This window comes from Drosophila albomicans, chromosome 3, assembly GCF_009650485.2.
Source record: "Drosophila albomicans strain 15112-1751.03 chromosome 3, ASM965048v2, whole genome shotgun sequence".
NCBI classification, from domain to species: Eukaryota; Metazoa; Arthropoda; class Insecta; order Diptera; family Drosophilidae; genus Drosophila; species Drosophila albomicans.
The window spans coordinates 55,322,940-55,337,935 of NC_047629.2; the positions used below are offsets into that span (position 1 = coordinate 55,322,940).

At 39.7% G+C, this 14,996-nt stretch overlaps 2 protein-coding genes across 4 annotated transcripts; one reads left to right on the forward strand and one right to left on the reverse strand.

Annotated features, from left to right (window-relative positions):
* Nucleotides 1–92: 92 nt before the first annotated feature.
* Nucleotides 93–13,594, forward strand: LOC117572705 (uncharacterized). 3 transcript variants are annotated; one of them, XM_052005288.1, is made up of 6 exons: nt 93–305; nt 937–1,123; nt 11,638–11,844; nt 12,130–12,555; nt 12,612–12,866; nt 12,922–13,594. In XM_052005288.1, the coding sequence occupies exons 3-6, from the start codon at nt 11,822–11,824 to the stop codon at nt 13,184–13,186; spliced, it is 969 nt and encodes a 322-aa protein (XP_051861248.1). In that variant the 5' UTR covers nt 93–305; nt 937–1,123; nt 11,638–11,821; the 3' UTR covers nt 13,187–13,594. The 3 variants fall into 3 exon arrangements, with proteins under 3 accessions (XP_051861248.1, XP_034111653.1, XP_051861249.1); XM_034255762.2 differs by having other exon boundaries at nt 93–286; XM_052005289.1 differs by lacking the exon at nt 93–305 and adding an exon at nt 377–394.
* Nucleotides 13,344–14,918, reverse strand: LOC117572704 (cyclic GMP-AMP synthase-like receptor). The gene is made up of 2 exons (XM_034255760.2): nt 13,923–14,918; nt 13,344–13,820 (listed from the first exon to the last, which is right to left on the reverse strand). The coding sequence occupies exons 1-2, from the start codon at nt 14,808–14,810 to the stop codon at nt 13,608–13,610; spliced, it is 1,101 nt and encodes a 366-aa protein (XP_034111651.1). The 5' UTR covers nt 14,811–14,918; the 3' UTR covers nt 13,344–13,607.
* Between the last annotated feature and the right edge of the window lie 78 nt (nt 14,919–14,996).

The following is a 14,996-nucleotide window of genomic DNA, read 5'->3' on the forward strand; positions in this document are numbered from 1 at the left end:
ACAGTGCGCTTAGTGTCTAAAACCAGTTTTACAAGCAAGTTTTTAGTCCAGTTTAGATCAAACACAGGTGCCCAAAGCTCGGGGAACGTATGCGTCGTTCAGTTTGAGTTGAAAGCGCAACGCGTTCGCCACGATAAAGCGCCATCAATCGAGACCCGTAAAAGCGACGAGAAACAAAACAGCCAATAAAACAACTACAACTCGAAAAACAGAGAACAGTAACAGCAGCAAAAGCAACAACAAGAGCAAACACACAATAAATATTCAACTATTTTTAGCAGATTACGTGAGTGTTATTTCAAATTGTATGTGAAGTGCGCAAAAAAAGTGTTAATAAGTGTTGTTAAGTGTTGCAAACTCCACAGCAAATATTTCTAACATGCGTTGCCCTCTGGTTCGTTGTAGACTCTGAGCATGTGTGTGTGTTTAGCCGTTTGTGTGTGCATGTGTATGTATGTAAGAGTGCGATGAGAGTGTAGGCGCATAACTCAGCTTGAGCCGATCCAAAAACCTGCTGCTATTATTAGCTTTAGCCAAGATTATTGCCGATTTGGCTGTGCCGACTTGAGTTGGGTCTCTCTCGCTCTTGCCCATTGTTAACAGAACCCCCGGGTCTCCCTCTCCGTTATGTCTACATGCCTGTAAATGTTGTGTGAAAATTTGCAACGCCTATATTCCATTCATGCCAAGTGATTATATCACACATGTGTTGGCTGTCTTTATGGCCACAACTAGTATAATCCAAGATTCCCCACACACACACACACTCAGATGATCACATGGCCAGTGGCTACGACGTCATTTAAATATACATACATACATCCATACATATGTATGTACATCGATATTTGATTAATGTATACTTATCGATTTACATGCACATATCGATTTACTCGAACTTTTGTGCATATATTTGTTTGTTTTTTTGTGCAACAGTTGACAGTGTAATGAAATGTGTGCAGCAGCAGCAAAAACAACAACGAAATACTAACAACTTGTCGTTGTCGCTGGCGGAGCGTTAACAATAAATAAAGGCGAAAACAAAGCAGCAGCAGCAGCAGCCGCGATTCAACACCAACACCAACAACAACAGCAGTTGACTGTACAACAATGAACAGAGAAGGTAAGCCAGTTTTTAGCCCACAATCGTGTACACACTCACACTCACACACCCATGCATGTATTTGCGCAATTTTATTTAGCTTAAACTTCAACTTTTGATGAAGTGCAAAGTGTCAATGGTATTAAAATCTGCCCATCTGCCTCACCTAAGGTAATTTCCGTAATTATCTTGAACTCTGAACTTGTGATACCAAACAAAAAAAAAAACGAAAGATTCAAAAATATCGAAACGTTGTGTTTTGAGTGCGTGGGCGCCGAAAGCAAATTCTGAATGATTTCCAGCGGTTGACCGTGAAAAGGCCAACTCGAGTCAAAGTTGTGATCGGTTGCTTTATATTTGCCTTTTATGAGCATGATTCGGATTTTTTTGTCTCTGTTTCTACTTCTGGTTTGCATTCACTCAACGCTTATGTCATTTGGCAAAGATTTGTCAGCTCAGCGGAAACCCAACAGCTGTTCATGCAATCCACATCCAAAGTAAAGTTGAGTGCAGGAAATTATCATTAGTTGGTTACCACAACAGCAACGACTTTTGGTCAATTGCACATGTTGTTTAAGCCCAATTGGGTGGCTAGTCCGTGCCATTTGTCTGTTGCCAATTGTCATCTATTGCTTAGAGCCTTAAAAGGCCAGACACAAATAGGTAAAGTCAAATTAATTGTCTTAAAAAACTAAAACTTGCTGACTTCCTTGAATACAACATTTAGTAAACTATATTAAGCAGATTTAATGAATATGTCCAGTATTTTTATACCCGCTACCCATAGGGTAGAAGGGTATTATAACTTTGTGCCGGCAGGAAATGTATGTAACAGGTAGAAGGAGGCATCTCCGACCCTATAAAGTATATATATTCTTGATCAGCGTCAACAGCCGAGACGATATAGCCATGTCCGTCTGTCCGTCTGTCCGTCTGTGTGTCTGTCCGTCCGTCCGTATGAACACCTAGATCTCAGAGACTATAAGAGATAGAGCTATAATTTTTTTTCGACAACATTTGTTATGTCTGCACGCAGATCAGGTTTGTTTCAAATTTTTGCCACGCCCACTTCCGCCCCCGCAAAACAAAAAAATCGAATAACAAGCGTAATTTTAAAGCTAGAGTTCCGAATTTTGGTATATATAATAACTACTATAGTAGTTATGATTTCTGAAAATTTGGTTGCGATCAGATAAAAATTGTCGAAGTTATAAAAGAAATATTTTTGTATGGGCAAAAACGCCTACTTACTAGGGGTCTTAGTTGCTTTGGCTGACAATCTGGTATATTGTGCCGTCTATGGTATATTTTGAATGCGGTACTATGTCGATATACCAAATATACCATTTGGTATATTTTTAGTATTTTTGCAGTATATTCGGTATATTTTGAGAAAATACCGCAAATTATATTTATTTTATTCAAAATGGGTAGCGGGTATCTCACAGTCGAGTACACTCGACTGTAGCTTTCTTACTTGTTAATTGATGATGACGATATGCTTTTGACTTTTCACTAGTGGAGTTATTGGTTAAATAAATGTAAAATTTATATTTACAGAATTTTTAATACATATTTTATAAATATTGCAAGTTAAATTAATTACTGCTGCAGCATACAAATTAGAATGAGCTGAAATGAAGCAAACGAAATTTATATACATAACATATGTTCTTATAAAATATACATTAAATTTAGTATGAATGAGAATCGTGTCATCCTTGGAAATCAACATAGTGCCATATGCATGGTTTTAAATTCTCCAATAATACAGCCCACTAAAAAGGCGTTTCTAGGTTTTACAATGTTTTTACAATGATTAGATCTTAGCTAATCTATTTATAATACATTCCAAGCGAAATATCACTCAACTCGCCTGAGATTTTATAATAATTTAATACACAATCTAAGACAATGGGGGTATTAAAGACACTCTTCAGATGGGTCTTTAGGTGCTGTTGTTGCTGCTGAGGCTGCCATAACGGTTACCTCATATTCGAAGTTTCTCAGTGTTTCACATGCGCATGAAGCCCACTGTGCATAACAGAACTGGCTTTTGGAAATTTTGAGTCTGCGGCCCAACAACAACCACAATGAGCAGCAAAGCCGAAGCCGAAGCCAGAGCCAAAGCTAAAGCCGCAACCACAACACCGCTGGCATTGTGTTTTATTTGTCTCCGTATTTTTTGCTTTTTATGATAAAAAGGCAGCGATGCTTGGCGCACGCCATGCCAAGCTATACTAAGCCGTACGTACAATCGAATAAAAGTAGTGCCAACAACAACAACAACAAAAACAAAAACAACAACAATCGCAACGAAAACAACTAGAAATTCAAAACCAGCGCCAGCGGCAAAAATGTTGTCTTTCTTGTAATTTTATTGTGCTTTTCGTTGATGACAATGTTGTGATAGTATTAAAATTTGTTGCTTTAAGTTTTGTTTTTGGGGTCAAGCAATTGGACATAACTGTTTAGACACCGCAATTAGTGTGCATAACCCAAACAGTCAAATAGAGTATTTGCATAGTCGTGTTGTTATGTATGTTGGGTCAGGTCCATATGCTGCAAAGATTCGAAATTCATTGCAGCGAAAGTTGCATAACAATGTGGCATGCTTAAGACTAGTTTACGGCTAACTTTACGTATGCTCATTAACATATATTGAACACTATCAAGCGATCATTAAACGATCAAACATATGCAAAATACTTAAACAACCAAAGAAGGGAAATAAAATACAAATCAATCAATGCTAATCACAATTTGCAGTCAGTTAATTACGAATACATACATATGTATGTGCTGTATACTCGACAAAACCATCGAATTGTGTAATCACAAGATGCTTTGCGAAAAAAATATAAAAATGAGCGAGGGTCTATCCAAAAGTAGCAACTGATGAATCATTCCATTAATTATAGTCGCATTTCTAAATCATACTGCTTTAGCCACTCTCACACACACACATCGAACTGCATAATTATTTATAGCATTTGAAATTGATTTTTGCAACTTTCATTTGACATTTGGAAGCTCATATCATTGGCTTAATTCATGTCTCAGTAGAGGCAAAGACAGTGACTGAGATGAGAACGAACTGACGTTCTCTTAAACACGTAATTAATGTCTCGTGTCACTATTGCATGCCAATTAAATTCCTGATTCCAAGTGCCATATTTTAGTGCACGATTCTAATTGCTTTTGCAATTGATAGTTTATGTTGATTGAAATGCAAGACGAATATGAGGTTATACAAATGATAAGCAATTTGCATAAGACGGCCCTGAAATTTACACCGCAGAAGCTGTACAACATCTACACTGACAATATAACTTCGATCTTCGAAAGAACATTTTAAATTTGTGTACATTTCATATACATATTTATTTAATAGATTGAAAATAGTTCATTTAAGTCTATAAATTGCTTGATGGTGACGGCGATTGTTGCCTTCACATTGCAAAGTCTTTAGGCTCGCATAAAAAGGAAGACAAATATCAACCGATGTTATTTTTTAATGGATTTGTCTGGCGGATTAGAACACTCGTAACAGCGGCTTCCAATTCTCTCCTTGAGCAACTGCAAAGCCAAAGCCGGACCCAACAAGCGTGGGAAGCTCATGCATTGGCCACAACATGGCGACTTGGTAATAAGAATTGGCCAAGACCGGTATTCATAGCGGCTGCTGCTGCTGCTGCATGAGTTTGCATATGTGCGACTCGAATATTTGTGTGGTTCTTTTTTATGTTATTCTGTTTTGTTGGATTATTCGTTGGCTTTGTCGTTGGCAACGCGTCAAGTGCACATTGCTACAAAATGTGAACACTTGGCAAAAAGCCAGAGTTATAAAGCTAAGCACAGGCAGTTGGCATAGCCAATATGCCGTTAGATTAGGCAATTAAAAATAAACCTCCTCTAAAGTAGAAGTTTCACAGTCCGCGTTCAATAAAATTCCCTTATGGAAACCGCAAATATCTAATAGAGAATCGTGTTCTCTCCGAGGTGTGCTTGCTTTTGGCAGTGCTATTAACACTTTGAGTCTTTGCCGTTATTGTGCTGGTTTAAAACACTTGCTCTCAGCCGAAAAACAAAAGTTATACGGGTTGCTCTTTCCTTCCTCTAACAGTAAGTTTGCTATGGTGTTGATGCTTAAGCACCGACTGTGTATTTTTATACCTGGTACTCATATTTAAAACAGCTGCCAATATTATACTATATTTCGGTATCAACTGAAAAAATCAAAACCCCATATTACTGTCTGTACTCCAATTTCAACATCTAGATCTCATAAATCATCGGATTTAGATCCGACAAATTGAGTAAGAATATTTTTGTTTGTACATGCATATGTTAATTGCTTTTACATTTGTGCACGTCTTTTTTCGTCCCTTAAATTAAAAATATATGTTAACAATATGGGACTATAATAATAACCAGATTTTCAATGTACATAATAGAAACTCTGTAAAAATTAGATAACAAGTGTTTCGCAGTCTTGCGTACTCAACTTAACTTAGCGGCATTTGATATTTAGACCATGCAACACAGGCTCCATAGTTCTTGATGGCTGTGGTAATGGTGGGGCGAGCAGCCTACTTAGATCCGCCGCAAGTTACAGTTAAATTTGGTGGTAGATCTCTATCAGTTCTGCCTGGCAGAGCAGCATAATGCAGCTCGCTTTAAGTTAAGGCCCACAAATAGTATTCTACAATTAAACATATCAAGATTGTAGAGCGTATCTGGAAGTCGTTCTAGAATCTACTCGGGCATTATGTTAGGGCCAGAATGTGGAGTAGCTAATGCCAGTTTTTGACTGGCCAACGGCTGCAATTTGGTCTTGAAGAAGCTCTCAAAATAGCCAAAAACTGAGCTTACTGATGCTCAGTCTTTGATGTTGTCCAAAAAGGCTTACACAGTTTGGGCAGCCTGATTGAAATTAATTTAGCAAACGTGACTCCCCCACTGTATCACAAATACAGCAATTTGTGTTTTTGGTTGCCTAGTTGGTTGGCTAGTCTGCTCCATCTGAATCTCCAGCTTCATCTCGTCTACATCAGCAACAACAGCTGTGGCAGCTGTCAACGGCTTCATTTGCGAGTTGCCACAGCAGTTGCAAGTACAATAGAACATGGCCAAAATAGAAACGAAAGCCGCCAAACTCGTATGGCTTTAAGCGAGCTTGCAGAAAAATAAAAAACGATAGAAAATGAAAACAAAAAGGAACAAGCCAAAAGGGAATCACCAAAATCACCAAAAAAAAGTGGCAATGGGGGGATTTCTGACAAAACATTGCGGCTTTTGACCGTAAATCCAACTTTCTCTGCACGAGTGTTGAGATTTAATATTGTTTACCCACAATAATAACAACAACAACTGAAACAGCAATTTCAAGAGCAGACGGCAATTGTAGCCAGACCTTTTGGCTTGGCCAATTCTTTTTAGGCATTGATTTTAATGGCGCACAATCATAATGAAAAAATGCCAGAAATTAATAAAGCAAATACACACACACACACACACACTCTCGCGTATGTGTGTGGGTGTGTCTGTATGTCTTTTAAATCGCACTTTCATCGCCCTTTGTAGCCTTTGGGCACACTTGGCGCTTATTAATTTCTGTAGCCGTTACCGTTAACCATTTGCCATCTTGACGTACTTGCTGTTGCCATTGTCGTCGGTATCGTTGTATTTGCTTGTCTTTAGCCCAAAAAGATTAACCGCAACAACGACGTGAGCGAGCATTTATGACTAGAAAGTGCCATACCTCTGCAGTCACAATACTTTGTCAGTTGTCCGCCCCATTTGAATGTTGTTTGCAAGATCCGCAGAAGCATGCAGAGATTGACATGCCACTGGGTCTGCTGGGTCAGCACTATAGTGCTAAATCTTGGCCACTGTGGTAACAAATATAGCAAGGCCAGCTAGAACAAGTAAGAAAGATAGCGCGGCATTAATTTGAAAATATATCGAATAAATATACAACAAGAAATATACCAACGGCTATTTTTGGTATATTGATATAGTACAACATTCAAAATATACCATAGAAAGCAAAATATGCCAGATTGTCAGCCAAAGTATTTATTAACAATTGTTGTCTAATCGCAAGTAAACTTTCATAAAAACTATAGTGACATCTTCAAAGATTCAGTTCACTTTATCTTTAACTACTTTTTACACTTTCTTAAGATATATTTTTAGTTCTATTTTTTTTTGTCAATTTATTAATACGTTTTATCCACTGTGCAGCGACCAGAAAAATGTTAAACGCTGCTAATGTTTTCAAGTTGTGGCGGCGTCTTTGCCCCAATATGTTCGCCAAGACTTGTAGCTATGTGTATGTATATGTCTGTGTGTGTGCGTTGGGGTTGTGTGAGTGCTTTTAATAGCCTGCAGGGTTAAAAATTTAATGGAAAAACGTTTTAATAAATCAGTTAAGTGGTCTTGCCGCTTTTTGCGGCTAATTACACGCATTAGTGTTGGCCAAGCCAATCCAGAGCCGTCTGTGAACCGAGGATGGGACCAGGCCAAGCCCGACTCGGCCACATCAGGCCGGACGAGGAGGCGCGAGATGAGGCAGCGTGTTAACAACCGCGCGTTCATGTCCCCAACACAAATAGAATAAGGGCATCAAAAAAAAAAAATGAACTCTTTGGACATTGTAGTGGACTAAACTGGAACTAAACTGAGAACTGGCTGCTCATGCAGCGCGTAATTTAGCAATTAAAAGCGCTTAACGAGCAGTCAGCTACTTAGCGTCTTAACGTATCTACCCAGATCATCGCTTTTATGGGAGCTCCCAAGTGGCTAAGTTGCGTTGCAGCTTCAAGATGTTGCCATCAAATATTATGCTGATTACTGAACACGTGTTGCAATTGGCATCAACTAATACAAGCCTTCATGCTCGGAAGGTTCGTTAATTAAAATTTATTGATTGATGCCAACGATTTAGTGCCGGAATGTGATTCCGTCTGGAGTGGCAGGGAGTGGACAATTAAACAAATGGGGCATTGATAGCATTATCTTCATAATGTTCCCGTTCTCCCAGCATTAATTATATATCAGTTTAATAAGGAAATGTTTCTTAGGCATCTCACGATCATCAGTAAACATGCTTTTAAAAATTCAAGAATTGTAATATTATTCAATTACTCATCCAGCAGTGTTTTTACCACGCTTCTAAGTTGAATAGAACAACCAATGTAATTTAGTTTTTCCTTTTTTTTGGGCCAATATTAGCAACTAAATTTGACCAACTTTTGTTTGTTTGGCGTTGGCTCGATTCGTTGGCATGTGAAAGGCGCTATGCAAGTTGCAATGTAGACTGCACTCTCCGAGTGAATGCCTTGCACCAGTTTATGTGGGTTAACTGGGCCGCCCATAAATTTCAGGTACTAAAACAAAGTTGTAGAAGGAGCAGTCAGATGGGCGGACTGTTGGGCGAATGGTGCAGGGGATGCACGGAGGAGGAAGGAACTATAACTTTCTAAACCGCGCCCCAACATTGTGGCAATGAAAGAGACTTGGCCCGAACCATATTCATTGCCATTGGCGCCGCTTCCATCACTATCATAGTAGCTTCCAAATTGGTTTCTGTCTGAGTCAACCTTTATGACACTTGACCACAAAACTGGACTATGGAATGCATTTGAGTGCTGCCATGCTTTTATTGTTGTCGGTGCGTTTTGATTATTGTTAACGTATTTTTTTCACACTTGCCACTTGACACATTGCAATTTGCTACAAATTAACTTCTCGTTTTTTATATTGTTTCGTTTTCGTTTGGAGTTGGAGTTGTTGTTGTTGTTAGAGTTTTGAAGTCTGTTTGTTTGGTTGAGTTGGTTTTTCGTTGCGACTTCCGTTGGTTGGCTTTAACCCATTGTTGGCCACCACGACCGGAAGCTTAGGTGCCGTTTCGAGAGCGAAAGTTGTGAAATCTGGCAAGACACCTTGCTTAATGGAGACACAAGAGTGATTTGTGGTGGGTAGGAGAGGGATGGGGAGGAGTGGGGAGGAAAGAAAAATGGGAAACCCATGTAACTTGCTTTACAATGTACTCATCGCTACCTGGACAGCTGAGAGACATAAGAGAGAGCATAAATTCCTTTTGCCCGATTCCGGCTGCTTTACGGCTTATTTATGCTGTTTATGCAGCGTTAAAGGTTATAACACATGCCAAGGCTCAATGTGAGCTCGCCAAGGTAAATATGAAAGCAAAAACATTTTAATGGCATTCCATTTATATTTACATTAGTTGAAGAAGTGCTCTGCTTCCAGCTTACAGCTCCAGGGCAAATGTGAACCTAACACAACAAACAAGCAGAACTCAAACGCAAACTCAAACTCAACCCGAAACCCCAAACCGCATAAACAAATCTAAATAGATAGAGAGAGATAGAGTGGGAGTGTAGTGGGAGAGAGAGGGAGACTGAGAAGTGGAGGAGACTGACGCATTGGGAGTTGCAAAAAGGCTTTTGAAGCCCTCTAAGTAAGAGAAATGGACATGAAATCGAAGAAACAAAGAGTCGGAGAGTCAACTTACACTGGGAGAAATATGTTGATCTGTTAACAAAAGCTAATTGTATAAATTAGAAATAAATTATGTATATACTATATATCAGCGATGGACTAGTTGTGACTAGTTTCGTTCCAATAAAAATGTCACGCATTTTTTTTATGTATTTCTTTAGTGCTCGAACATTAAGTTGACTGAGTGATTCCAAACTGATCGCAAACGCATTTAGAAAAACAAATAAGTCGAAACGTGAGTCAGAAAACAATAAAAGTGTACAACAAAAAAACATTGAAACACACACTTAAATAAACCCAGTTCATTTAGCAAGCTCAATAATTTCTTTCATTGAACACATTTTCTAAATGTTTTATCGTTATATCTGCGATGGTGATCTAAGACTAGGACTAATTCTAATATAATTTTAATTTTAATCGTTCATGGTGCATTTGGTGCAATTCGAAATGCGTTGATTATTTTCTGTGTAATAACGACCACACGCCTGCCAAGGACCCTGCTTCGATTTTTCATTTGACAATGAAAGACAACGCCCACGCGATAAGTATCCCTCGCCCATCAGTCTGACTAGCCTCCCAGTGTAAGTGTGATTCTGAGTTTGAGTGTATTCTATGTTTGTGTTTGTGCGTCTCCCTAGGCGCTAAAATCAACGTAACGAACTTGAAACATTTACTCACACTCTCAATGCAGACCCGTTTGTCCATGTCCAGTCTCAGACTGACAATTTTATCGCGATTCACCGCCAGGCAAATAAAAAAACCGAATAACTGAATACGACTTCAGTGGAAATACTAAGTGGGTTGGGCCTAGATGAGTTGCCACACTCGTTCCAACTGGGATCTCCCTGCACAGAGAATCAAACTGTAGTTTTAGCCAGCGACACCCTTTATTATGCCTAATCGAAACAATCACTCAATTGATATCAAGCAACTGACAATAATAATTCTCATGTCCAATATTCCAGGAGTATTGGCAATTGAGCGACCTCTTTACATTCTGTACAATACTCTTAATACTTGTCCTTATATCCATCCGATCTGAATAAAAATAATACTATTTACTAGTGTGGATAATTTTTAATCAGTCGAAGCGAAGCATACATCTAACAGATTCAAAAGTTCTGGCAGCAGTTTAAGTTGGATTGTCATTGAAGGTTGTTGCGAATGTGAAGTGTGTCATTGTGAGCTTACCCTGCGCAAGAAAAGGCATGCGTAAACGAAAAGGTAAATGCAACAGTAACGTTTAGGATGAAGCTTAAACTACGTGACCAAGTGTCAAATTGCAGTTGCAACTTCAATTTGCATACCACGAACTTGAATTGTATTCAAGAGGGTGTGGCATGCAACAAAATGGGGTTCGTCAGGATATTGCCGCTGCTTCTACTGTTCGGTGCAACGAACTGTAAACTCTCAATAAAAACAATAACAAAAACAACAATAATAAAACCAACTCAACCTAATTAAAGAACAATTAAGAAAGCTACAGTCGAGTATGAGATGCTTGCTACACATTTGGAATAAAAGCTTAGTTTTAAAATATTCTAACCAAATATACCGCAAAAGTACTAAAACAAACCAAAGGCTATATTTGGTATATTGAATAATTGTATTGCCAGCCAAATTTATCAACTACTCCGCTTGGTCCGCTCCCGATCACCAACGATCAACGATCAATTTTTCGAATAGAGAAGAGAATATAACAAAATATATATGATATTTATATGATACTCATCAACACTTAAGAGTTCATCTTAGATGTTGTGAGAGTTTTTCGATCTCGTATAAAACAAAACATATAATTTTATCACCTTAACGATAGCTTAGTTTTATCATATGTAATTTGTATATTAACGCTACACACAGCATTCAGAGTGTAGTCATAACTTTTCCGCACTAATTAAAAGTTGAAAACTGGCTACAAATTGCAACAAGCCAGAGTCAGTAGCAACTTAATTGGAACAAATATGTAATGTTCTGCTTCTCGTGTTTTATTGTTGTTCCCACAGGCAGCTATAGCACTCGTGGGACTTTCTAGTGACAACAACGGTCCACATATACAGGCACCCAAAGCATCACCAGACAAACCGTCTACTACAGCTCACCAGAGGGACAGCGATTAAGTCGGACACGGAGACGCAGATTAAGTAGATTTCCCAATCCTCCGGCAGGCAAAACGACAGATCTGACAAAATGCACGAACGGCACGTGAAAAAGTAAGAGAACAAAATAACAATGTTGAACTTTTATATATTATATTATAGCCTGGAAATACAAATAAATTATTAATAGCAGACATTACTTTGCATATGCATGTTGACTCAATCTAATATATTTTATTAGTAATTTAAAAATAATAATTTTGACACAATTGTTCCGCAAGATAAATAACATTTCCTACTAAGGAAATCTATCTATCTTTCTGTAGTTTTCCCAGTCAGGAAGCTAAAAAATCTCTTACTGGCATTACCTGATTAACTAATAATTTTTACCGATTGCAGACTGAAGGGCGGTCATTATGTGGCCACACATGGACGTCTCACGCCTGATCCGCCGTATGTGCACTCAAATCGAGGCTACTCCACGGACGGCGAGGAGTCGCATTCGCATCGGGGCCACTCGGAGTATACGCTGGCTCATGAACGAATCTCCCCAAATTCCCAGGGCCATTATAACTCTTCACGAAAGAATCGAGCTGTTCACGGCAATGGCCTGCAAGAGCAACAGCACCTGCAGCATAGCTATAGCCACAGTCAGATGGGTCTCTCCAGCTCTCCAGACAATGGTGGGCCCCGTTCATTGAGCGGTCCACCGCCGACACGACAACCCCCGCGTGCTCCGTCCGCGCTGAGCTACGATCAGGCAGGCGATGCGGGCAGCGACATCTATGTGACCAGTGCCGCATACAAGGCGCCCTCTGAGATCAGGCAAGTGCACCTTTCAGTACACACAGGTTACCAACTAACTAGCATTGTCCCTACAGCCGCTACAGCCATCGTCCAGTGTCGCGTGGGGCGCCTCGCAGCGTCTATTCGGTGGCCAGCACAGCGAAGACGGGTCGCAGCGGACGATCGACAACCCGACGTGGCGCAAAGATCGAGACGATGTCTGCACCAAACCCTTTTTGCCCAAATGTCAAGGGCGTTTGCTGCCTGATGCTGTTGCTTAATCTGGGTCTTATTCTTGTCACCCTTGGCTTTGTCATCGTGGTGCAGTTCTATGAGCCCGTATACGTTTGGTAAGTGCATATTCATTCCGTTATCATACTCTCGCTAATGCTAATCCTCTTACAGGGTATTGGGCATCATATTTTTGATATTTGGCTTCCTCACACTGATCGGCTGCATGATCTATTGCGTGTATGTGTGCCGCGATGTGAAGACGCCTTCACAGGTGCGTAACGAGGATCTCTATTGGACGCGGCACTGGCAAAAGAACATTGGCTACACGCCCCAAGAGATCAACTATAAGGCGGACAAGTACGATGCCTACTCCGATCGCTATTCGGTTAGCAAACTGAGTGGCAAGTACTCGGATCGTGAGAGTCAGCGATACTGAGATCGAGATAAATAAAGAGTCAACGGGGATGACAATCAAGTTGATCAATTAAAGTGATCTACTGACTGCATAGATCCTTGGGCGATTCAGCTGCCCTTGTTGCTCGTAATCGGCAAAAATATCTATTTTTATTGTCTAGGCAAATAGTTTTAAACGGTTTATTAACAAGGCCTCAACGTACCTGCTGCAAGTTACTTGCTAGTTTGTATGTTCATTTAATTATTCATAGAGAGCGCGATAGAGTTACAGAAATACAAAAAGAGTATTGAAATGCTGCCATATTTCAGAAACAGATAAAGACGGTTTTTTGGCTAATTAGCGAACTTTTGCCTAAATTCTAACTTTAAATGCTTTATAACACGTGCAAAGCAAAAAATAATAAAAATATACTTAATACAAATAATCCAATTACAAGTCCTTGTCACTTCACTTCGACGCCAAACAACTGATAGAGATCTTCTCCAGTTAAGTAATTAGCATCTCGACGTCGTATCAATTTGTTCACAATTTTGTTCAGAATTCGCACATATTCTTGCCTCTGCTTCTCGCTCAGCTTGTCGAGATTGTTGTGATCAGGCGCTAAGTAGAAGGGCAAGTTATTAAGTCTCACGGCATGCAGCAAATTGACCATCATCTGTAAGTATATACATATATGTTTATATTAACTTCTCTCTAGCAAACTGAACTCGCAGTGTTTGTTTATTTAAAAAATGTATAAGACAAACACCCAACTTACGCGTATTAGAATGCGTCCTGGTGCCTGATTCCAGGTTACCAACTTCTCGTCCGCCGCATTGAGATAAATACTTTTAAGGTGGTAGCTAACGAGGCCGCTCATTTCGTTGGCATTACGCAACGCCTTCATCAGACGCAGCGAGTCCTTGAGATTTTGTTTCTTATGCAGCACCAAACGCTCCCAGAAAGGGGCGCATAAAATGAAAGATCTGGGATCTTGGGCTTCAGGTTTGTCAAAATATTTGCGAGGCACCGCAAACCACTCGCGATTGCCTTTGGGGTATTTTCGTTGGTCGCGTGGCCATTGATTTGGTTCGAACACAAATACAGGCACAAAATCAAACGAGATCTGGCGGCGATGATTACGATGCTCAGTTGCCAACATTGTGTGGGCTACTCCATAGCCATGAGCCGTATATTCCATGCTGTAGGCTCGTCCATCACTGCAGCGTATATTCTGCAATTTTGGCATTACGGCCGTAATGTTGTCGCGGAACCAACTCTGCACCGCAAGACGATCAACAAAGAATCCCTCGCCATCAACGTGCTTTATACAGTGATGATCCTTACCGTCGGCACGTAGAAAGATGAATCCCGGACGGGCAGAAACTGGGGTTAGACTGCAATTCAATTCAGTTTTAACGTGCATATCGAACTCATCCGGTAAACCAATCCGAATGCCATCCAAGTAACTGCCGCCCAAGCTTAGACCTTTAAATGCAGTTCGGAACAGTGGATCGTAACTTGCCATAGCGTTCACGACGGTATTTTCTATTATTTGCGCATCAGCGTTGAAAGTAGCTTTTGTATTATCGGGAAATGATAATGCGCTTAAAACGTACTCAATTCCTTCACCAAAAGTAAAGCAACTATCTCGATTAGAATTCATTTTTACCGTACAAGTACTTATGTATGTACATATATTCCAAGTCAACACGTCTTTTCTTGGGAAATACAAAATTCTAAACCAGGCATGATTTGATCGCTAGTGATCGTAAATTCAATTTCATAAATATACCAATACTAGGTAAAAACATCGTATACATCGATATTTTCAAATTGAGATTTTGAAAGC

Coding starts and splice junctions, on each gene's coding strand:
- LOC117572704 (XM_034255760.2), bottom strand. CDS start 14,810: ATGAATTCTAATCGAGATAGTTGCTTTACTTTTGGTGAAGGAATTGAG. Junction 13,821..13,922: donor CAGGACGCATTCTAATACGC/GTAAGTTGGGTG, acceptor ATATACTTACAG/ATGATGGTCAATTTGCTGCA.
- LOC117572705 (XM_052005288.1), top strand. CDS start 11,822: ATGCACGAACGGCACGTGAAAAA. Junction 12,556..12,611: donor AAGGCGCCCTCTGAGATCAG/GCAAGTGCACCT, acceptor TTGTCCCTACAG/CCGCTACAGCCATCGTCCAG. Junction 12,867..12,921: donor TATGAGCCCGTATACGTTTG/GTAAGTGCATAT, acceptor ATCCTCTTACAG/GGTATTGGGCATCATATTTT.